Genomic DNA, 23,121 nt, shown 5'->3' with positions numbered 1-23,121 from the left:
TATATTTCAGTCATTACATTTAATCCCTAGGCATTATATATAATGCCTGACCACTTGACGCAACGCATATAATCAAATATAAATTACATACTTCACCTAGGCAATATATTGGGAATTCCAAGCTTAAAAATATTCGATACGTATTTATTTATTTTAATATGAGGCGCAAAGTTTTCGATAAATAAAAAAAAGTTATGTTTATAAAAAAGTACTTTGCGCGCGTGAGCCGCTATTCAAAAATTAATTGCTTTGAAAGTATTTCACGACCCACTCCCAAATTTCTGCCAGGTGAAGAAAAACGTTTAGTATACTCTTTAAAATAAAATAAAATATTTAAATTATATTAATAAATAAATAATTAAAGTGGATTTTACTATAGTTTATTCGAAAGTCGATGAAAAGGCGCACATCCTATCTTGTGTATAAATTTTCATATCTTTGTTTAATATTACAGGATAAGAAATTGAAAAAGGTATTTTTTATAAACATAAAATATTTTTGAAATTTTTCTTTAAAACTTTGCGCGTCATGTTGAAATAAAAAATACTTATCGACTATTTTTGAGTGTCAAACAAAAAAAAATGTATTATTGGAAAAAAATTTTAGCGGAAAATTGCGTGTGGAATGCCCACACACATAAGCCCTAGGCATTATGTATAATGCCTGGCATCAGATAGGCAAAGTATATAATCTTTATTTTGAATATAATGATGCAGTTAAAAATGGTCATGAGAAATTGACGAACTTCTCAAAAATCATTTTAAACATTTTTTATTTAACAACAAAGTTCTTTTTCTTTTTGATTTTTTGGAATGCCATTTTTTAAGGTTTTCAGTTATAAAAAAGCCTTGAGTTTGTTTCTTGTTTTTGTTTCTTTTAGGGAAAAATAAATTCCATATTTTTTCAAATCAATTCAAAAGATTAAAAGATATTTCCAAAGGTAAAAAAACAATTTAAAAAGTTATAAAGATGTTGAAGATTTCAGAATATTTTAGAAGATTCCAAGAAATTTTCAACAAACTTACGACATTTTGGGGATTTTAAAGGATTCAAAAATTTCTAGTATATTTTGAAAGATTCCAAGGCATTTCCAAATGATTTTTGAATTTTCAAGAAATTTCCAAAGATTTGAATGATTTTAGGAAATTTAAAAATAATGTACAGGAGTTTTGAAAATTTTCGGAAGATATGGAACAATTTTATGAGACCTATAAGTTTTTAAGATATTTTAAAATATTCTAAGATATTTCCAAAGATTTAAAAATTTTCATAGATGTGAACTTTTTTTGAGATCGAACAAATTTTCAAAGATTCTGGGATATTTTAGATGATTTTGAGGAATTTTAAAAAGCTTAACAGTAGTTCAGAAATTTTTAAGAATTTAAAATATTTTAGGGAAATTTAAAGGAACTTAAAGCATTTTTTAAAAAAATTGAAAATTTCCAAGACATTTCTAAGGATTTTAAAAATTGTAAGGGATTTAAATGATTATACGAAGTTTTAAAGAATTTTGAAAGATATAAAACAATTTAATAAAAACTATGAGTTTTACGTGATTTTTAAAGATTCTCAGCTAAATCTAAACTTTTTAGAAAATTCGAAAGATTACATTTTTTTAAGTTTTGAAGAGATTTTAGAAGATTTCAAGAATTTTTCAAAAGCTTTACCAAATTTCAGGCATTACAAAAGAATTAAAATTTTTTTTAAGGAGTTAAAGAATAGTATGAGTTTTTAAATAATTATGGAAGATATGAAACAATTTAATAGAAACTGTTAGGTTTATGTTATTTAAAAAAATTCCAAGGTATATCCAAAGTTTCTACAAAATTTGAAGGCCCTAATTTTTTTTAATTTTGAGGATATTTCAGAGGATTCCAAGAAATTTTCAAAAGCTTCACCAAATTTCAGTCACTGCAAAAGATTTGAGGGGATTTCAAATAATTTTGAAAGTTTGTATGGTATTTTTAAAGATTCTAATTTATTTTGAAAGGTTTCTAAAAATTTGAAATATTATAATTTTTTTAAGATTTAAGGATAATTTAGAAAATTCCAAGGAATAAGTAAAAGTTTTTTACAACATTTTAGGGATTGTAAAGGATTTGCAAAACATTAGTGTATTTTGCAAGATTAGAATGCAGTTTCAAAAGATTTTCAAATTCTTAAGAAATTTTCAAGGATTTGAATGAAATTAAGAAATTATATCATGTTTTTAAGATTTGAAGGTTTTACTGCGTTTTCCAAATTTGTATGAAAATTTTAAGAGCTTTTAAAAGTTTATAGTTATTTCATATGTTTTCAATTATTTAAGGGTATTCTAGAAATTTTCGCGGAATGTTCATGCGCTTTAGAAAATTGTAAGGAACTTTAAGAGAATTGAAAAATTTTGAAATATTTTAAATCATTCTACAGAAGTTTTAATTAATTCTAATAATTTGAAGTAATTCTAAAATTGTTTTAAGATTTTAGACCATTTTTTTAAATTGTATGGAATTTTCAAGAAGTTCGAAACGTTTCAAGGGATTTTAAAGGACTTAAAATATTTTAGGGAATTTAAAAAAAATTCAAGAGACTGCAACAAATTATTAAGAATTTTAAATACTTTAGGGTATTGATAAAAATTCCAAGAAATATGTTTTTCTTCTAATATTTTGAAGGGATTAAAAGGATTTTAAATATTTCAAGTTACGTTAAAATATTATAAGTAATGTTGGAAATATTGAAAAAGCTTTAAGGGATTTCAAAGGATTTTAATTATTCTAAGGGATTTTGAAGAATTTTCAAATGTTTGTAAAAAATTTCTTACAATTTTAATTTTTCCGTGTTTTCGGAAAAATATCAATAAATTTCGTAGAAGTTCGAGGGATCTTATGATATTTTAATGGACTTACAAAATTGTATTCACAAGAATTCACTGATTCCATAAGGTTTAGAAAATCTGAGGATATTTTGAAATATTTTTGGCAATAAATTTAGATTTATTTAGAATTCATTCTGAATTCTTATTCATTATTCTGATTTTTCTGGAATTTATTTTATTTTGTGGATTTCTCTTAAATGCTCTGAAATTCTTTTGAATTTTCAGGAATTTTTTGAGTTCAATGAAATTCCTCTAAATTCAATTTAATTTTACTGAAATCCATTGCATTTCATGGGTTTAAAAAATTTTTCTATTCAATATGAATGTTTGAAATTTACCTTGAATCGTCTCTCTTTCACTTTTTGCAAGTAATTAGGCAGTGCCAGTCAAAAGAATAAAAAATTTATAAGTTTTAACTCAGAATTGTTTAATTACATTTGTGAAAAATCAGAAAAAAGTCAGAAAATTAAACAAATTAAATTTCGCAGGGACCCTGATTTAAATTTTAAATAATTAAAAAACATGTTCTAAAAAAATGCTTATTTTTTTATAATTCAATGAAAATATGCTAAAACTTACATAATATCCGTGCAGCACTTCCAATTTTATACTCAGTACCATAAAGAGCTTTTAGTTTAACTGCAGCTATTACTCCTAACTTTAACTGAAAAATATATTTTTTTACTAATATAAACTATTTCAGTAAATTAAATATTTCAAGAATATACACTCACTAATACATCTTCGTTTTCGGGAACTTCAGCTGGTGTGTATCCCCATGGATACAACAAATACTAAAACCAAAAACACTTAAAAATTAAGAACTGATAAATTTAATATTTATCCTAAACTAAAAATAATCTTACCTTTCCAAACGAGTGTAAAGTTAAATAAATCTTGATAGTGCCATTTTTGGAAAGGAAAAAATCACGCAAATGTTGACTTTCCAATTCTGAAAATGGGGCCTTTCCAGCGTAAGTTATATGGCAAGGATGTCTTGATCGTCCCGACACTATAAATAATAAATAATGATGAACCAAAATTATTTATTAAAAAAAAACAATTCGTTAAAAGAAAATTAATTACGTTTCCATTTGTAGCCAAAGTTTCTATTTAAATCAACACCTCTGCATTGTCGATGTCCAATTTTAGACCGATTTTTCCTCCAAAGGCGATCCTGTAATCAAGTAACTTAATTTATTTTATTAAAACAAAAATTACCTATATCCTCATTAAATTTAAAATATTATTTCCAAAGAACTTTTTATCTGGCTTTCGTTTGTTCCTATCTGTTCTAGTTAAATAGATGTGTATCTGGAAAGAAGTTTAATTTGGATTATCTGCTCGTGAGATATCTTTAAAAATGTGCACGTTTCTTTTCAATATTACGCAGTCTATATTGTTAAATATTTACGAATTCCATATATTTCTGAAATATAAGACTTTCGATCAGATTTTCAATGGTTTTTGAATTTATTGCACTTTTAAAACATATGACGATCTATCACATTATGATTTTTTTATTTCATGCGGTTGTGGTACGTTAAAACATCAATAAGATCGTAAATGTGTTTAGGAAGTTCATAAAGTTTTCAAATATAAACCGTTAAATCACATCTCCATTTTTTGTCAATCACATTTTGACAATCACATTGTAATTCGCTTCTGAATTTTATACAGATAAACAATATAAGACGATCCCTCACACTTTTATTTCTATTTCATTTTCATGCGATTCTGAAACGTAAGAATATCAACCACATTGATAAATGTTTAGACATTCTATACAGTTCTAAAACGCGAGACGATCAATCACGTTATTTTTGACTTCATAAAGTTGTGAAACACAATACGATTAATCACATTTGTACTTGTTTATGAAGTTCATGCAGATCTAAAACACTAGACGACCAAACACACTGTGATTTGTTTTAGAATTTCATACAGTTCTAAAACATGAGACGATCACTCACATTTTTATTTTAAATTAAAATTTCATGAAGTTCTGAAACGTAAGATGATCAATCATATTCTTATATGTTAATGAATTTCATGCAGTTTTCAAATATAAGGCGTCTAATGATATCGCTATTTTTTTGCAATGTCATGCATTTTTAAACAAATTTTTTTATTTGATGCAGTTCTAAAACAAAGGACGATCAATCACATTGCTACATGTTTATAAAATGCACGCAATTCTTAAACACAAAACAAACAATCACATTGTCATTTTTGTCTTAATTTCAGACAGTTCTACAATATAAGAAGATCCCTCACATTTTTATTTGTACTTCAATTTCATGCGATTCTGAAACGTAAGAAGGTCAATCACATTGTTAAATGTTTAGGAATTTTATACAGTTCTAAAACATGAGACGACCAATCACTTTGATTCTGCACATTAAAGTTGTGAAAAACAATAAGATCGATCACATATTTACTTATTTATGAATTTCATACAGTTCTAAAATGCTAAAAGTACAATCAAACTGTAACTTTATTCAGAATTTCATACAGTTCTAAAACATAAGACGATCACTCACATTTTTATTTTATGCAGTTCTTAAACGTAAGAAGATCAATCATATGTTTATGCATTCCATGCTGTTTTCAAATATTAGGCGTTCAATGACATTGTAATTTGTTTTGGATTTTCATTAATTTTTAAATAATAAAACTAATACTCATTTTTTTTCCTGCATTTCATATAGTTTTGACACATTAAACGATCAATCACACATTTACTTGTTTGTGAATTGCATACAGTCCTAATCACCCACGTTTATATTCGTTTCCAAATTGATCGTGTTATGTTCCAGAACTACATGAAGTTCATTAAAATATTAACACATGAATAATCACCTTTTGTTTCAGAACTGTATTAAATTCATAAACCAATAACAATGCGATTGATAGTCTCAAGTTCCACAACTATATGAGGCTCAGAAACGAATGAAATGTGAGTGATCGTCTTATGTTTCAGAACTGAATGAAATTCATAAACAAGTAACAATGTGATTGATCGTCTCTTGTTATAAAATTGCATGAAATTCAGAAATATGAGATTGTGATTGATCGCACTATGTTTCAGAAGTGTATGAAATTCATAGACAAGTAACAATGTGATTGATCATCTTATATTTTTACATCTGTATGACATTTAGAAACGAATACAATTTGATTAATCGCCCTATGTTTTAGAACTGCATGAAATCCCAAAACAAAATTACAATGTGAGTAATCGTCTCATGATTTAGAACTGCATAAAATTCTTAAACAAGTAACAATATGATTGATCGTCTGATGTTTTAAAACTGTTGAAAATTCAAAAACCCTTTTCACCCTTAAAAAAGTGGTTTGATACTTTTTTATTGAAAAATTGAATTGAAAATATCTGTTAAACTAGATCTGATTGCAAAAAACGGCAATAAGAGTTTTTTATTAGTAGCAGTAGTGGAAAATCTTCTAATGTGTCCCCTAAGGTTTACATTTTTCATGCACCTTTTTTTCTTTATTCCTTTACATACCCCCCACACACTTACTTGGTGGTGGAAGGGGGACCTACAGTTTAAGGTGGGTTCCGAACCACCAAGAGCAACAGCTTTAAGTACTTAGAGAAAACCTTTTTCTCTCGAGGTACCGGTCCCACGACTCTCCGGAGATAAACATCTCCCTTGATAGGCTAGTGTTCACCGCATGGGCCGCCGAGGCTCTTCTAGAGTACGAGGCGGGAATCGAAACCGCAAGCCAACGGAGTGGGTTTAAAGCCTACGCTTTAGGCCCCACGACCATCGTCCCACTTTATTTATTTATTTTGTTATTATTATTATAAAATAAAAATATGTAATATGAACAATATACCTTGCCGTGCGTGAATTCGTAACCATCTGGATTCAGCACCGGAATAATGTACCAATCGACATTTTTATACAACTCTTTGTTTTTTTCATTTACAAGTTCAGAAATTGTATGAAGGGCTGTAACAGGAGAGATCCACTCACGAGCGTGAATTCCACCGTCAATTAAAATAGCAGGTTTCGTTTTATTTCCTCCACTTGAAATTTTCACACCGTTAATAGAACGGCCGTCATAGGAATAACCAATGGAAAATAGAGTGACATCTTCATATTTTTTTGTCATTTGTTCCATATAATCATTTATCTGAAAATTGATCATTTATATTTTTACAGACATTATAAAATTTAGGGCAGCGAAATGCCTTGCAATTTAAAAAGAAAATTACAAAAGTTAGAGAATTTCTATGATGCACTTTTAATTATTGTCAAGGATAATAAATCTTAACTCTTAAATTTCAGAATGAAATTTCTTGTACCGTGTGTAAAAGATTCTAAATTTAAAACGTTACAATATTGAAATTCTCTTCGCTGAATATTAATGAAAAGTATTTAGGAAATTTTTAATATGAATTTTGCCTTGTATTTACATTTATAAATCTCTTTACAATTTGTGACTCCTCACCATTATATTTATGGTTAAAAATTATAATATTTGGTTCAAAATTCAGCAGTTTTTTTGAAAAAACATTGTTTTTTGTTAAAAATTTAAATGTGTTATTGAAAAATTATCTTTTTGGGTAAAAAATTGAACAGTTTTGTTCGAAAAATTTACTTTTAGTTGAAAATTATCATTTTGGTGTAGAAAACTTAGATGATACTTTTTTTTATAGAAGATTCAACTATTTCTTTAAAAACTTGGCATTTTGGTATAAAAATGTATTTTTCGTTTAAAATTTCATCTTTTTTATCAAAAGTTTGATCTTTTTTGGATAAAAATACAACTGTATGATTAAAAATTCATTCTTTTTGGGTCAATTCAACTGGTTTTTATTTAAACTAAGGATATTTTTTGTTTAAATATTTGCTTTTATATTACTCGTTTGAAATTTTTTTAAATTGAAATACTTGATTGGATGTTAAACTACTTTAAAAAAAAGTTTTGATTTAAAACTTTTAATTTTAATTAAAAATGTATTTATTCTTTAAAAAATTCGTTTATTTTTGGTCAAAAATTAATTCCTTCAACTAAAAATTAAACTATTCCATTTTAAGCTTTATCATTTTAGTGGAAGATTTATCTCCTCATCCGTTTTCTTTCAAAATTCAATTTCGTTGTTCGAAATTTGTCTTTTTTTATTGAAAATTTAAATACCTTATCAGAAAATAAACTTTTTATTTAAAATGCGTTTAAAAGTTCATCTGTTTTAGTATAAATTTTATCTTTTTGGATAACAATGTTTCAAATAAAAATATGGTTGAAAATCCATATTTATCAATAAATTAAACTGTTTTTCATTTAAAATAAAAATGTTTTTGTGTTGAGGTATCAACTATTGCTTTATTTACTTAAAATTAATCTTTCTTTTAAAAATTTAACTGCGTGATTGAAGGTTCAACCGAATTGTTGAAAAATATTTTTTGGCTTTCATATTTATCATTTTAGTCAAAATAATATTTTTCTGGTTGAAAATTCATTTCTTTATTTCAAAAGTAATTATTTTAACTGATAATTTAACAATTTCAACTAAAAACTTAATGTTTCCAGTTGAAGATTTATTATTTTAGTTAAAAATTGATAGCTTCCATTGAAAGTTGGACTATTTTTATCAAAATGTACAATTTCAATTAGCAATTCAACTACGTGGATAAAATTCTTGGGTTAAAGCCTTATTTTTTCGTTAATTTTTCATCTCTTTATTTAAAATTTAACGATTTTTTAAGATTATTCTTTTCAACTGAAATAGTAAATTTTCCATTTTTCGTTGGAAACTGATACTTTTTAGTTAAAAATGCTTATTTTTGGTTATGACATTCAACGTCTTTACTTTAAAATCTATTTTCTTATGAAATCTTTTTGTTAAAATTATTTTTTTGGATAAAAATGTGACTTTTTCAGCCTTATAAAAAAATTTAACTAGAAGATTTTAAAAGCATTTTTTTGTTTTTGTTTGTTTTGTTGGTCGAGGATTCATTTGATTTTTTTAATCGTCTTTTTAGGTAAAAATTAGGCTAAAAACTTGTCTTAATATTTTTAAATGCCGCAGTTAAAAATTCAAATTTTGTAGGTAAATTTAATTATTTTTATTAAAATTCAACTTTTAAGTTAAAACTATAACCATTTAATTGAAATTAGTTTTTTTTTGTTATTGAAATACCAATCATTACATTCTTTGTTCAGAATTTCTTTTTGTTAAAAATTCAACTGCCTTAAAAAGTCGTGTGTTTGGATTATAAACTGAACTATTTGGTTAAATTTAAATACGTTTTCATTAAAATTTCAACCAATTGTTTGAAAATTCATCTTTATAAGTTAGCAATTAGATCATTTTTAAAGTTAAACTATTTCTTTAAAAATTTGTTTCCTTTGCCCAATTTTAATTCAATTACGTTTAGAGTTAAACTGTTCGTTTTGTTGTTGTTGTAAAAAAAATTATTTTTTATAAATTTATCTCTGCATATAGAAAATTCAATTATTTGGATTGAAGTTCCACTATTTCTTAGAAAATTCAATACTTTTGTTAAGGAGTACTCATTTTTTGTGAAAAATGTGATTTTTTTATTGAGAATTTATCCTTTTGGGTTAAAACTTTATCTTTTTGTTATAAAGTCAACTGTCTTTTGAAAATTTTAGTTATTCAGTTAAAAATGCAACAATTTGTTTAAAAATTATTCTTTTTAGGTTGAAAGTTCAACAATATGGTACAAATTCAGTTTTATGTTGAAAATTTAATTATAAAGGTACAAATCAAAGTTTTTTTTATCAAAGGGAAATATGTTTTGCTTAAAAATTTAACTTTTTTATTGCAAATTTATCGTTAATGTCAGAAAAATTCTATTTTTTATTTGAAATTAGTAAATAAATTTGAATCCTTTAAATTCAAACATAAAATTTCATTATTGCGTTTATAAAAAAGTCTATGATTAAAAAATTTTAAAAATTACATTCTGGTCTTTAAGTATTAATATTCAGGTATATGAAAAATTCGTCAAGTAAAAATCAGGGAATTTTGAAAATGAACTTTCGAGGCCACCCTGCTTTCATTATCAGATATAAGATTGATTTTTATAATAATTATAATAAAAATTCATATAAATTTATTTAAAATAAATCTTACCGCATTGTGACGTGGGAAGTGATCAAAATCGTATGTATCATTTTCATCTCCTTGATGAGAGCGATTTGCCAACATTAGCGCTCGTCTTTGGGCTTTTGATTCTTCATCAATTACTTTTTGAAAATCGTCTACAAGAACTTTGTATTTTATGCCATTTTGGTCCAGTTGCATTTTAAAATTCAAAAGTTGATTTTCTGTCACTAAAACTTGGACATTTTCCGGTGGGACATGAGAAACTTTTAGAAAATCAAAGTGATTGTTATCCTCGAATCGAAGGACGAAATCTAGTTGTTTCTCAGTTTCACATGTAATCGAAATCTCTTGCGCCCTATAAAATTTTTTATATTTTAGAGTTTAAAAAAAATGTAAAACCCTGCAGAATATTTATAATGAAAGGTATTGGGAATATTTTTTTCATAAATTACTATACAAAATTTTTATTGAATTCTTTAAAAAAAGCCATTTCTGACATTATAAAACATTTATAAAAAAAGCTTCATAATATATTACTAATTCTTAAAATATTAACTTTTTTCAAATGACTTGTGCAACTTTTATTAAAAAATTAATTGTTACAATAATTTTAAACAAATTTTTATTAAATTTATTAAATTTATTAATACTTTTAATCCATTCATTGGTAACATTATTCAATTTCAATTTGTGTTGAATTTCTCAATTTCAAATCCAATGGGAAAATATTGTTAGGTTTGACGAGCTTTATCGTTACTTATTAAATACACTGTAAATCAATATTTAATTAAATTTGTTATTTATAATTTAAAAACCATTTATACATATTGTATTGAAATTTAATAATATCTACAAAAAAGCCCTTTATTTAAAAAAATTATATTTAGATATTCTGCAAACCCTATAATTTTAATACTATTTTCCATAAGTGAAAAGGGTTTTTGTGAATTTAAATAAAAATCATAAATTTCAAGTTAATCGAATTAAAACTTGAGATTTATTTTCCCAATCACCTATAGAATTCAGATAAATAATTAATTCTTAAATAACACTCCCATAATTTTGACTTATAGGGTCCCAAGAAAAACTCCATATGTCAAAAATTATTTTTCGCAAGTTTGTAACGCTAATTATTATTTGTTTACGTTTGTGTATATAATTTGATTTGAATACATCAAATACTACGTTTCAATGATAATTAAATATTTAAATAACTTATTTTAACAATAAATTATTGTTCTCATACATTTTTTTTGGAATAGAGTTAAAAAGTAGCAGTTTTTTCCTAATTTTTTAGATATTATTTAACCTTTATGTATATCAAGGCAGTAATCCATTAAATTTAACGTAAGTAATTCTTTAAGAAGTTTATTATGATTATTTATAATATTCTTTTTGAATAATGCTAGAAAGTTGTTGTTTTTTTTATTGTCAGATTTTCTTCGACTTTTTATTTAGATGAAAAGTAATAAATAAACGTTAAAGAAAATCCTTTTGGGAATAACCTTTTTCTTTTTTCTTAAATATATTCCTCTGAAATGAAACAGATATTTGAATTATTCTTCAAATTTTTCAACTAAATCATATTGAGTATAAATTGTCTTAAACTAGTTACTGAGAGCTTTTTTGTTTAAACTAACATTAATAATAATATTTATTATCTGTCCGTAACTAAAACGTAGAAAAAAACTAAAAGATTCAGAAAAACTCACAAAATTCTAGAATTAATTAAGAAGGTAGTTGTAAGCAATAATAAATTGTTTAAACAATTATCTTCATTAAATTGCATTAATTGTTATCTCGCTAAGTAAAAAGTGGACAAAAAGTTTGAATTTTTTTAGAAAAACAGCAACTATCTATAATTTCTATAGAAAAAGTCAGTTATAAACAATAATAATGTGTTTAATTCATTAATCTTATAAGTTACATTTATTGTTACCTCAACCTGAAAGAACTGGACCACAAGTTGTAAATTTCAGAAAAAAAACCGCAAATTTCTCGCATTATTCTAAAATAATATTATTATACATAATAATGATAACAATAAATGATTTTATCAATTGAGATTGCTATTATCAATTATAAATTGTTTATATAATGTTTATATATAATTATAATTCAATCATTGGTCAGTTCTTAAAAATATCGTAAGTTGCTTTTTTAATTAGGTACACAAATTATTTTCGAAAAATGTCGCAAATTTGCATCAGTAGATTCAAGATAAATAAATTAATAATTTGAATTTTTAAAAAACCATGGTAAAATTTTAATTTTTGAAATCATATAAACGGTATTTTTGACTTTGCTGAAGTTAATAAGGGCGAGTGGATCCAGAAAAGGCAGAGAGTGCGGAGAGCGAGTGTAAAGAAAGAAGGGTGTGCGAAGGCAAAGTTGTGAAGGGTAAAAGTGAGTGGTTTGAAGTGAAAATTTGGAGCGTGTGAAGTTTTTGAGGCTGGGAGTGGAAAAATAGTTGCTTGGTCAGGAGGGCAAGAAGTAGGTGATAAAGGCGGGAAACGTCGCGGAACTTTGGGTAAGGTAGGATGTTGACGACGCGAAATCCACAAACTGGCGCCAGAGGGAAACAGTTACTGGACGATCGCACAGAGCAGAAAAACGTAGTGGCAGCAACAGCTGACGTTTCTGAAATCATTGGCAGTGGGGGGATGGGTAAAGTTAATCGCAGTGACAGCAGCGGTGATGAAAGTGCCGAGAAGTCGACCCGGGTGGAGAGGATAGCGGACTCAGGTACGGGCAAGCAACGCGGAAGGTTCTCAAAGGACCCCCCACTAAATGTATGGGAAAATGGCTTTCGGTGGATTTAGCTGAAACTTTGTTATTTTTAAGGTTATAAGTGCCGGATAAAATATCCGTAAAAAAATCCACAAAAAAATGGACAGTTTTAGCGCTATGCGGCGCTAAGCGCTCAAGGTCAGTGAATAAAACGAATTATAACACATTTGGTTACAAAAGCGATGTCAGCATAGAAATCACGGTTCAGATCGTGGTCTGTCATATTTTCGCCTACACCGTTGACTCATATAGCGCGCTTCTCAAAACGATCAAACGCTAAGCGGCCAAAATTTTAACTTGACTAATTCATCACTTTTTTAAAGGCAGAAATGGTACCCAAAGCAACATTAGTAACTAGTGCGTACATTCCGATAATTACATTGTACTGTTCTCAAGAGTGCCCAACGCTAAGCGCTCATAATCAGTGAATAGAACGAATTACAATAGATTTAGTTAAAAAAGCGATGTCAACATAGAAATCACGGTTCAGATCGTGGTCTGTCATATTTTCGCCTACACAGTTGACTCATATAGCGCGCTTCTCAAAACGATCAAACGCCAAGCGCCCAAGATTTTAACTTGACTAATTCATCACTTTTTTAAAGGCAGAAATGGTACCCAAAACAACATTAGTAACTAGTGCGTACATTCCGATAATTACATTGTACTGTTCTCAAGAGTGCCCAACGCTAAGCGCTCATAATCAGTGAATAGAACCAATCCCACTAGCTTTTGCGAAATATTAAACTATTTCTGGCTCTTGATTCGGGTTCGCTTGATCACCTCTATTAGCAGCGTCTAGAATCCTTTGTAGCAAGGAAGTTTGAGGATACTTTATGTGTTGCTGGTGACGTGCATAACCCAGGTACCATAAAACGCTTGCAATATGTGCGCAAGTGCCAAGAATTCTGGCCCCTGACTTACATGTGCAGTAATAACCGAGAAACGTTTCGTTATTGCCTGGTCCTACTTCATCGATCTCATTGAGCGCTATCCACAGCTGGTACCTTGTCGCATTTCAGAAACGAGAATATACTCGTACTCTGATCAAACCAGGTTCATTAAGTCGCGTATCTAGTTGAAACTCCTTCATCTTCTTCTCGTTGCAGCTTGTCTTGAACATAAGATGGGGCAAGTTCTACTTGATACAGGCCAATTGTTATGTCGCACATTGTCCACGCCTTGTATGCCTTGCATCTCGATAACAAGATGGTATCGATTAATTAGGGCTCCAGCAATACGAAAGAATTCCCTTAGATTGTGTACATGAGTCATCGGAATGGTTTTCTCGAAGAATTTGAAAATGGACTTTGTGGCAATTTCTGGATTCCACTATCCATCTAGATTTCGTTATTAACCGAACTTCGCTTGCTTCTTCCGTTACCAATTGACTCTGTCCTTGCTAGAGAAATGGTGGTATCTTGGACACAATTCCTAAGCGTTCTAAAAGTGGTTGGGCATCTCTATATCCACGGTCCTCTATAAAAATATCACCAATGTCGAAAAATTTTCTCATACCTTACACATCTCTTTCAAATTCGTTAATAAGCATTTGTGCGTCATTGTGTCGCGAGTCAGAAAAATATGGTCCTTGTATTTCAAGTATGTATCCGTCTGAAGCAATAATGTGAGCAGGTTTCACAAAGCTTCGTCCTTTATGTTTGCAGAATGACTATCGAAGTACGCGAAAGTTACTGCTCTTCTGCATGTAAGCACAAGTTCCATCGATGATAGAAATAGCTCTGGGAATTTCTGGTTGTGGATTATAAAGTTCATTGGCGAATGATCTCACGTGTCTTTCAATGAATTTCTCTCTGCTTATCGCATTAAATCCAATGTTACCAGGTACAAATCGCTGCATTAAAGACTCTCTTACAGTAGAAATAGCCATGCTTGTAGCTTGCCGGCTCAAATAATGAAAAATCACTTTCAGAAATTCATCAGAAAGACCTTGACGCATTTTGCAAAGGTAAGTCAGCAGATCTTTTTTTCTCACGTATCTGGTAACATATCGATGTAACTGCGGAATAGGATCACAAAATGCATACAGTTCTCTAAATTGTTTCTTTGTTACAAGAGCGATAGCTTCAAACTCTTCATCAGTGAAACTATTCTCATTATTAAACGCCGCAGCCGCATGAACATTTGCTTCGTTACGAAGTTGATGCAAAAACAGAAGTAACTGCTGTCCCGGAATCCTATACGGTCTATTAATCGCTTGTCGTCCAAGGTTTGGGGTAAGCTAGAGAGCATTGAGAATAGACAGAGAGAGGTTGCCGAACAGAGATTTAGAGAAATAAAACAGTTGGAAGAACGTGTGTGCAGTCTAGAAATTAGGAATAAGCATATGGGGGGAAAGACGGAAAATGAGAAAATAGTTTAAGGGAATAAAAAGAACGTCCGAAGTGAGAATGAAAGATTGAAGAAAAGACTCAGTGAGATTGAAAGAACATTAGAAGGGGGAGAAAGAGCAAAGAGGAAAACTAACATATTAGTTAAGGGATTGAAAGTGGAGAGTGAAACAGGAGAAGTGGAAATAAAAAATCTTTTGCGAGACATTAGAGTGCAGGTAAGGGTAGAAGGAGTCAAGAGAATAGGAGGGGAAAAGAGAAAAAGAAGGAATGTTTCTAGTAAACGTGGGGAGTGAGAAGGAGAAAAAGAAAATTATGGAGGGAAAACATTATTGAGAGGAAGAAGGGAAAGAATTGAAGAAGGTCTGACATGGAGGGAGAGGAGAAGGAGATGACAATTAGAGCAGAGGGCTTGGGTAGAGAGGAAGAGGGGCCATATGGTGTGGATAGGGAGAGACGGGTTATGGATAAATGGGTATAACAGGAGGGAAAAAGAACATGAGAAGATGCTGGAAATAAAAAGACAAATGTGAAAGGACGAATATAAAGCAGAAGTAGAAAAAGCGATCAAAGAAGGTAGGGTGTAGGATGTGATAAATAGGGATAGATGGGAAAGGAAGGGCGTTAACGAAGAAATAGAAATGGAGGAATGGACGAATTATTTTAAGGGTCTATTAGGGAGAGAGCAAAATAAGATCAAAGGGGAAAAGTGTAGGATAGTCCAAGGAGAAATGGAGGAAGGGAACGAGATAACAAGAAAAGAAGTGGATGAGACAATAAATAGATTAAAAAGAAACAAGGCGACAGGAGAAGATGGGATGGAGAACGAAGCGATGAAGTTTGGAGGAGAAGTGATTAGGGATGGGATGTGGAAGATCTGCGACAAGTTCTAGAAAGGGGAAGGTTGGGCGGAAGAGTGGATGACGGGACTGGTGGTACCGGTTGTCAAGAAAGGGGAAGGAAAGAAGGTTGAGGAATATAGAGGGATCACTCTCATGTCAGTCGGCTATAAAATATATGCAGAAATCTTAAGAAAAAGGTTGGAGAGTCAGGTAGAACAAAAAGAAAGTATCCCACATAATGAGACGGGATTTAGAAAAGGGATGGGAACTATAGAAAAATCTACGTACTTAACTATTTAAATAACAGAAATCTAGGGAGAAAGAAAGGGAAGCTAGCCGCTTTGTTCGTAGATGTCAAAGCAGCGTTTGACTTGGTGAACAGAAAAGGCCTAAGGTCTAAGGCAAGGGTGCCCGTTGAGTCCATTACTATTTAATATCCTACTGGCTAAAGAAGAAAGGGAAAGGAGGAACGGTTTTTGGTAATAGCAATCTATACTCTTTAGCATACGCGGACGATGTAGTTCTATTAGCAAATTGATGAGAAGGGGATGAAACTAATGATGAGAATCTTCGTAAAGTATGTGGGAACAGAAGAGCTGACGGTGAACGTAGATAAGACAAAGGTGATGTGTTTCAGAAATAGAAAAAGCAAAATAAATTACGTTTGGAATATGAACAGACAAAAAGTCGAAATTGTGAAGGAGTTCTGTTACCTACGTTTTTGGTGTAAGGCAGAAGGGGGAAACGAGCTGCAGGTGAGGAAAAGAATTAAAAGTGCGGGTAAAGTAATGGAGAAAGTATGGGGTATAGGAAATAAAAGGTTCAAGAGCGATTGGAGAATGAGGGTCTGGTTGTTTGATGCGTTGGTGTGAGCGGTGTTGTGTCATGGTGTGGAGATCTGGAGATGGAAGGAACATAGGAAAGTAGAGAGCATACATGAGCGATTTCTGAAGTGGGTGATGGGGGTTAGCTGCAGTCGCCCAGGATATATGTTAAAAGAAGAGTTAGGAAGAAAAAATATGGTTACTAGACAAATTAAGAGAGTCTGGAGGTTTGTAGAGAAGCTAAAAAGGGAAGAGGGAAGTAGAATTGCACAAGCATGTTTCGACGAAATGCGGAACAATGAAGCAAGGAGTAATGCGGGAAATTCAAAATGGGAGGAAGAAAGGAGAAAAATGAGAAGGGTGTGTAATATTCGAGAACGGGTTATGGAGTGGCAGGACATAGAGTTAGAGATACTGGTTAAGCAAGGAGAAGAGAGATGGACAAAGATTATAGATTCGGGGTACAATCGATGGTACACAATAATGGTCAAAGTGTTGACGGAACCAGAACATTTGCGAAAAATGAAAAAGGAAAAAAATGGAGTAGGGTTGTACTGTTCAGAATGGGAGAAGGAGTGAGAACATGCAGATATTGGATGAATGAAGAGGAGAATTTATGCAGAGTATGTGGATACGAAATGGAGTCATGGGCACATATATTAGAGAGATGTACAGAAGAGGAAGAGGGACAGTTGAGTGTGGATGAGTGTGTAAGATGGACCTTGGATGGTAGTGGACAGGAAGTGATGTGGATAAAGAAATTGGAAGGAGCAAGGGAGTAGGGCAGAGCCAAACGGGTGATCCTGAAAAGAGACAGTAAAAAGTGAACATTGTTTTCAATATCGTGGAAAATGCATTTTTTTATGGTAAGAGGAAACGGAAGCCCTGGAAGCTCGTCCATTTTAAGAATCAATGTCACTACTGTTACTATTGTTTATCCTACGTAATGCGAAAAAGTAGAATGTAAGTAGTAGTTAAGTAAGACTAAGGATGGAATTTTAAATATAAATACAGGGAGCGGAGGCCCTCAAAGCCGTAAAAGGGAGAGATTAAATACGTACAACTATTTTAGCAGATAATTGAACTGTTTGATTCCGTTGTTTTTTTTTTTTAGAAAATTAGCATTCTTGATTGAAAATTCAAATATTTGGTTGAGGATTAATCTTATTCTATTCAGAATTGTTTTATTTTTTGTATAAAATCGGACTGTTTCAGTCAAAAGTCAAACTATTTTCTTGAAAATTCTAAGTTGAGAATTTAACCACTTGGTTGACAACTTATGTATTTTGTTAAACTTTCGTTGAAAGTTTAATTATTTTGTTGAAAATTCGTTTTTTTACTTAATTTTTTAAAAATTAAATTTTTAGTATTCCATTTTTTATTTATAAATTATCTCTCTAAAATTAAAAATCTACTAAATGGTTCGAAGCTAATTTATTTTCTTGAAAAATTCGTCTTTTCTGATAATAGAAAATGAATTTTCTTGGTTGAAAAATTAAATGTATTATTAAAAATTTCTTTTTTGTTGTAAATCAATTTTGTTAACTGAAATTTTTTTATAATTTTTTTTTAAATTGAAAATGTATCTTTTATAACTGAAAATTATACTGTTTCAGTCGAAAATTTCACTATTTTAATACAAATTCGTTTGCTTTCCTTTTTTTATGTATACAACTTAATTCTTCTAACTAAAAGTTTAACTATTTAGTTTTCCGTTTAAAGTGTCTTTTTCATGTAAAATTTAAACTATCTTGTTAGAAATTGATTTATTATATTAAAAACGTATCTTTTGCTTGGAAAAATTAATTTTCTTAACAAAAATTCATGTTTTGTGTTGAAAATGCAACGACTTGATTCGAAGTTCACCTGCTTTTTTGAAAATTAAACAATTAAAAAATCAATTTTTTTATTATAAAGTGAAATGTTTTCTAAAAACTTCTTCCTTTTCGTAGGGAATTCATCCAGTTGGTTAAAAACACTTCTCCTGGGGAACTTCAACTCAATTTGGTTAATAATAATAATACAGAAAATAAGCACCTTAAAATGCGCAAAAAAATGAATTTTTTATATTTTCACTTTCAAATATCCGGTAAAAAACTTATTGATTTATAAATTAAACAAATTCATTCAAAATTAATCTTTTGTCATAAAAATGAATCTATTTGCTCCAAAAGTCCTCCTTTTGTTTACAAATTGAACTATTTGAATAAAATTTTTTTTTGAAAATTCATCTATTGACTGGCGAATTTATCTTTTGGGTTAAAAATTAAAATATTTTGTTAAAAATGTATTTTTTAACTAAAAACTTAACTATTGCATTTTAAATTGCAAATATATCTTTTTCAGTTCAAAATGCATTTCCTTGGTTGAAAAATAAATTATCTTATTAAAATACCGTTTTTAGCGTAAAATAGCACTTTTTTAATTTAAAAATTTTACTATTCCAGGTTTGGTTTAAAATGTATATTTTTCAAAAGAAAGTTGAAATATATAATTTTAAGTTCTTTTACTTAGTTAAAAGTTAAATAATTTTATTAAAAGATGATATTTTTCCATAAAAGATTAATCCATTTTCTGGCTGGAAAATTTATTTTTTGGTTACAAAATCAACTATGTGAATAAAAATTGTTTTGCTAAAAATTATAAAAATATTTTAAAGTTTCATCTTTTATTTATTAGCTGAAAATTCATCTCTGGTTGAAAAATAAATCATTTGGTTAGAAATTATTTTTTTTGGGGGAAAAATATAACTTTTTCAATTTGAAAATGTAACTCTTTCAGTTTTCGTTTAAAATATGTCTTTATAATATGAAAATTCAAATATTTTGTTATAAATTCTTTTTTCTTACTTGCAAATTTATATCTTTGGTTGAAAATTTGGTAAAAATTCGTTTGTTAGCGTCAAGAATACTTTTTTAAATTACAAATGTAACTTATACATTTTTGGTTTAAAATGTATATTTCATTTCGAAGTTCAAAAGTGGTTCGAAAGTTCATTTATTTGGATAAAAATTTAACATCTTTTTCTTAAATTCATCTTTTTAGTTAATAATCGTTATATATAATTTTTTACTTGGACTTTTTTATTAAAAATTAATTTTTTTCTTTGTAAAAAATTAACTTTTTCAACAAAAAATTTAATTATTTAATTTCGTATTATAAATTTATGTTTTTTAGTTGAAGATTCATCTCTTGGCTTGACAATGCTATTAAAAATTCGTATTTTATAATAAAAAGCATTTTTTTAATAAAAAATGTAATTCCTCCATTTTTGGTTTGGATTCTCTCTTTTTAAAAACAAAATCCAACTATTTTGATGAAAATTTGTCCTTTCGATTGGAAAATGAATCATCTTATTAAAAAATTCACGATTTTAGACGAAATTCAAATATTTGGTCAAAAATTCAACTATTATATTGAAAATTCGTTGTTTTTTTTAAAAGAAAAATAAGTTTTTTATTTGAAAATGTAACTATTCCAATTTGGTTTAGCCGGTATTTTTATTAGATGAAAGTTCAAACACTTTTGTTAAAAATTCATCTTTTTGGTTAAAAATCAAACTATTTCGGTGAAAAAGTTAACTGTTTTTAATTTAATTATTTATTAATTTTAAACTTTCATATGGAAATTTAGATATTTAATAATAAACATCCAAACTTGCATATAGATATTGAAAATAAATTAATTAATAAACTTAAATTTACCGTCCGCAGTTATGATAAAAAACCGGTTCCGCACGCGAACAGGTTTAAAAATATATATGTAATAATAACATAATATAATAAATAATGATAGCATTGAAAAATAAATTTTTTTATTTAAAACGTATGCCAAATAAATAGTTAAATTTAAAAATAATCAATATTGTATAATCAAAAATACCGCGCGCTTGACAATAAACATATAATTATTATTACAGCTAATATATTTTTTGTAGAATAATAATGAAATTGAAGTTTTAAAATATTTTTCTGAAACTTGTATACTTCTTCAAACATTTTATTTTCAATAGAACATAAAATAGGTAAAAAATAATTTTTTTCAACTTACCCTTTCAAGGAACGAAATGATTCTTCATTTGCAAATACAAAGGCCACAAGAATAGCAATTATCAAAAAATTGGGACCCATATTTATAAAAATTTATTACACTGAATATAGAAAGCATGGAGATGATTCGCGATTTTGTATGTCCCGTTACCTTGACATGAATTCCGTTGTATCTTGAATATATTATCTGAGAAAAAAAGCGAAATTATTTTAATGCGTCTGGTCTAAATATAGAAACATTCCGAATTAAATTAAAAAATAAAATTTTGTTTAAAAATATTTTACAGAATATGTTATAGATCAGTGTCGACTAAATACTTTTTAGGGTTTTTTTTAGTTCATTTCGAAATTTTTCATATTTTTTTAATTTTCAGTTAATTTCTAAATTTAGGTTTTAAATTAGGAGAATCTATTTACCGCGTGCTTTTGAACCGAAAATCAGTTAGGAACTGACAAGAGTCCACAGATATGATTCACAGCGAAGACGTAACATGAAGTCATTATCGGTAGTTCAGGTTGGTTTATTCCTTTATTTCTTATCTGATTTTCCACATGAATCACAATTTTTAACAAGTCATCTATAATTGAATATAGCGATGAGAAAAAATTATTTATACCTTCAAACATAATTGATCAAAGAATCCTCTATTTTCCAGGTTTAATATATTCAGAATGTAATAAAAATTAAAATCATAAAAAGTTGTGTGAAAAATACCTGAAGCCTTTTTAATTAACATTTTATTAAGTATAGAAACGGATTCTCGAAAACCAAAAAAATAGTTCTTTTTTATTTAGCATTTTTAGACACATGATTTTTGGATTATTATTAACATTTTATAGCAATGTTAAATTCGACCGAATAGTGGAACCTTCTACTAAGAAAAATGATTTTTAATAAAATTGTTTTAGTTTAAATCAAATATTCGAATTTTCTTTTGAAAAAGATACATTTCAAACCAAAATTAGAATAGTTGCAATTTCAATTAAAAAGTATTTTTCTATCCACGCGAAAAAAAAACAAAAAAATATTTGAATTTTGATTGAAAAAGGGAAAAATCTAAACCGAAAACGTAACAGTAACATTTTTAATTAAAAAAGGGACTTTTTATACTAAAAAAATTTCAACCCATGAGATGAATTTTAAACTGAAAAAGGTGAATTTGCAATGAAAAATAGAATAGTTAAATTTGTAGTCTGAAGAATTAATTTGTAACCAGAGAAATTAGTTTTCGACAAATTAGTTACATTTTTAGATAAAATATTTCTATTTTAACCAAAAAGATTAAATACCCATGAAATAGATTAATTTTCTACGGAAACAAGATTCATTTTTAACAAAATTGTTTAATTTTCTACCAAATAAATGAACTTTCAACCAAATATTTGCATTTTCTATTGAAAAGTATACACTTTAAACCAACAATTTGTTCCCTCCCCCCTCCCTAACGAATTTACAACAAAATAAATAAACTCTTATGGCAGTAGTTCGATTTTAAATCAAATAATTGAATTTTCAACCCACATTATAAATTTTTGACCAAGATAATTAATTTTCCACTCAAAACGGCAATTTTGCAAACAAATAGTTGAATTTTTATTTTTAAAAAACACAAAAATAGAAGTTAAGTTTTTAATTTAAAAAAGTACTTTTTACCCTGAAAAATACTCTAAACTTTTTGCTGTAAGAATTTATTTTTTACAACAAAAAAGAATTTTTAACAAAATATTCAAATCAAAAAATGAAAGATCTAAAAATTTCCCCTAAAAACATGAATTTTAAACATGTTTTTTGAGATTTAATTTTTTTACCCTCGCTTCTGTTTCCAATTTTGAAAGTAAGTTTTTCTATGGCTGAAATCATTAAAACCATTTTTTTCAAACATTTCTTGAACCAATAATTACAGCTTAAGATTATTTAGTTATTCTTAAAATTGAAAACACTAGAGTTGTACAGAATGTTTTCCCGGAATAAATAATCCGTCATTTAATAAAATACCATTATTTTTCAAAAATTGGTAAGAAGTTACGCTCAGAAAAAATTTAATTGCATAAAGTATGGTTAAAATATTCTTTTTTGTGAATTATAAGATTTTTGATAAAAATAATTTTTTTTAAAATGACAGCAGTTATAATATTTTGATTGTAAAAATAATAGAAAAACTATCTTTTTTACATATTTGATTTTTGGGACAACTACCTCAAACAAAAAATGGTATAGTAACATTTTTAATTCCAAAAAGTATTTTTCTGCCCCCAACAAAAAGAAATTTACAATTAAATAGTTGAATTTTCAAATATATAAT

At 28.2% G+C, this 23,121-nt stretch overlaps 1 protein-coding gene across 1 annotated transcript in view; it reads right to left on the bottom strand.

Moving 5' to 3' along the window:
• Positions 1 to 21,367, bottom strand: part of LOC117180781 (carboxypeptidase B-like) — a 24,029-nt gene extending 2,662 nt beyond the window's left edge. The window contains exons 1-8 of the mRNA XM_033373281.1: positions 21,236 to 21,367; positions 20,820 to 21,005; positions 9,990 to 10,317; positions 6,719 to 7,018; positions 3,944 to 4,034; positions 3,724 to 3,869; positions 3,592 to 3,651; positions 3,437 to 3,521 (exon numbers count right to left, since the gene is read on the bottom strand). Of these exons, the coding sequence (XP_033229172.1) occupies positions 3,437 to 3,521; positions 3,592 to 3,651; positions 3,724 to 3,869; positions 3,944 to 4,034; positions 6,719 to 7,018; positions 9,990 to 10,317; positions 20,820 to 20,899 (1,090 nt within the window). The 5' untranslated portion in view covers positions 20,900 to 21,005; positions 21,236 to 21,367. The remainder of the gene's footprint in view (positions 1 to 3,436; positions 3,522 to 3,591; positions 3,652 to 3,723; positions 3,870 to 3,943; positions 4,035 to 6,718; positions 7,019 to 9,989; positions 10,318 to 20,819; positions 21,006 to 21,235) is intronic.
• Positions 21,368 to 23,121: the final 1,754 nt, after the last annotated feature.

The sequence above is a fragment of the Belonocnema kinseyi genome, chromosome 9, assembly GCF_010883055.1.
Source record: "Belonocnema kinseyi isolate 2016_QV_RU_SX_M_011 chromosome 9, B_treatae_v1, whole genome shotgun sequence".
Lineage (NCBI taxonomy): Eukaryota > Metazoa > Arthropoda > Insecta > Hymenoptera > Cynipidae > Belonocnema > Belonocnema kinseyi.
The sequence above is the reverse complement of the archived record's forward strand: the minus strand, read 5'-3'. Positions and strand labels throughout refer to the sequence as shown.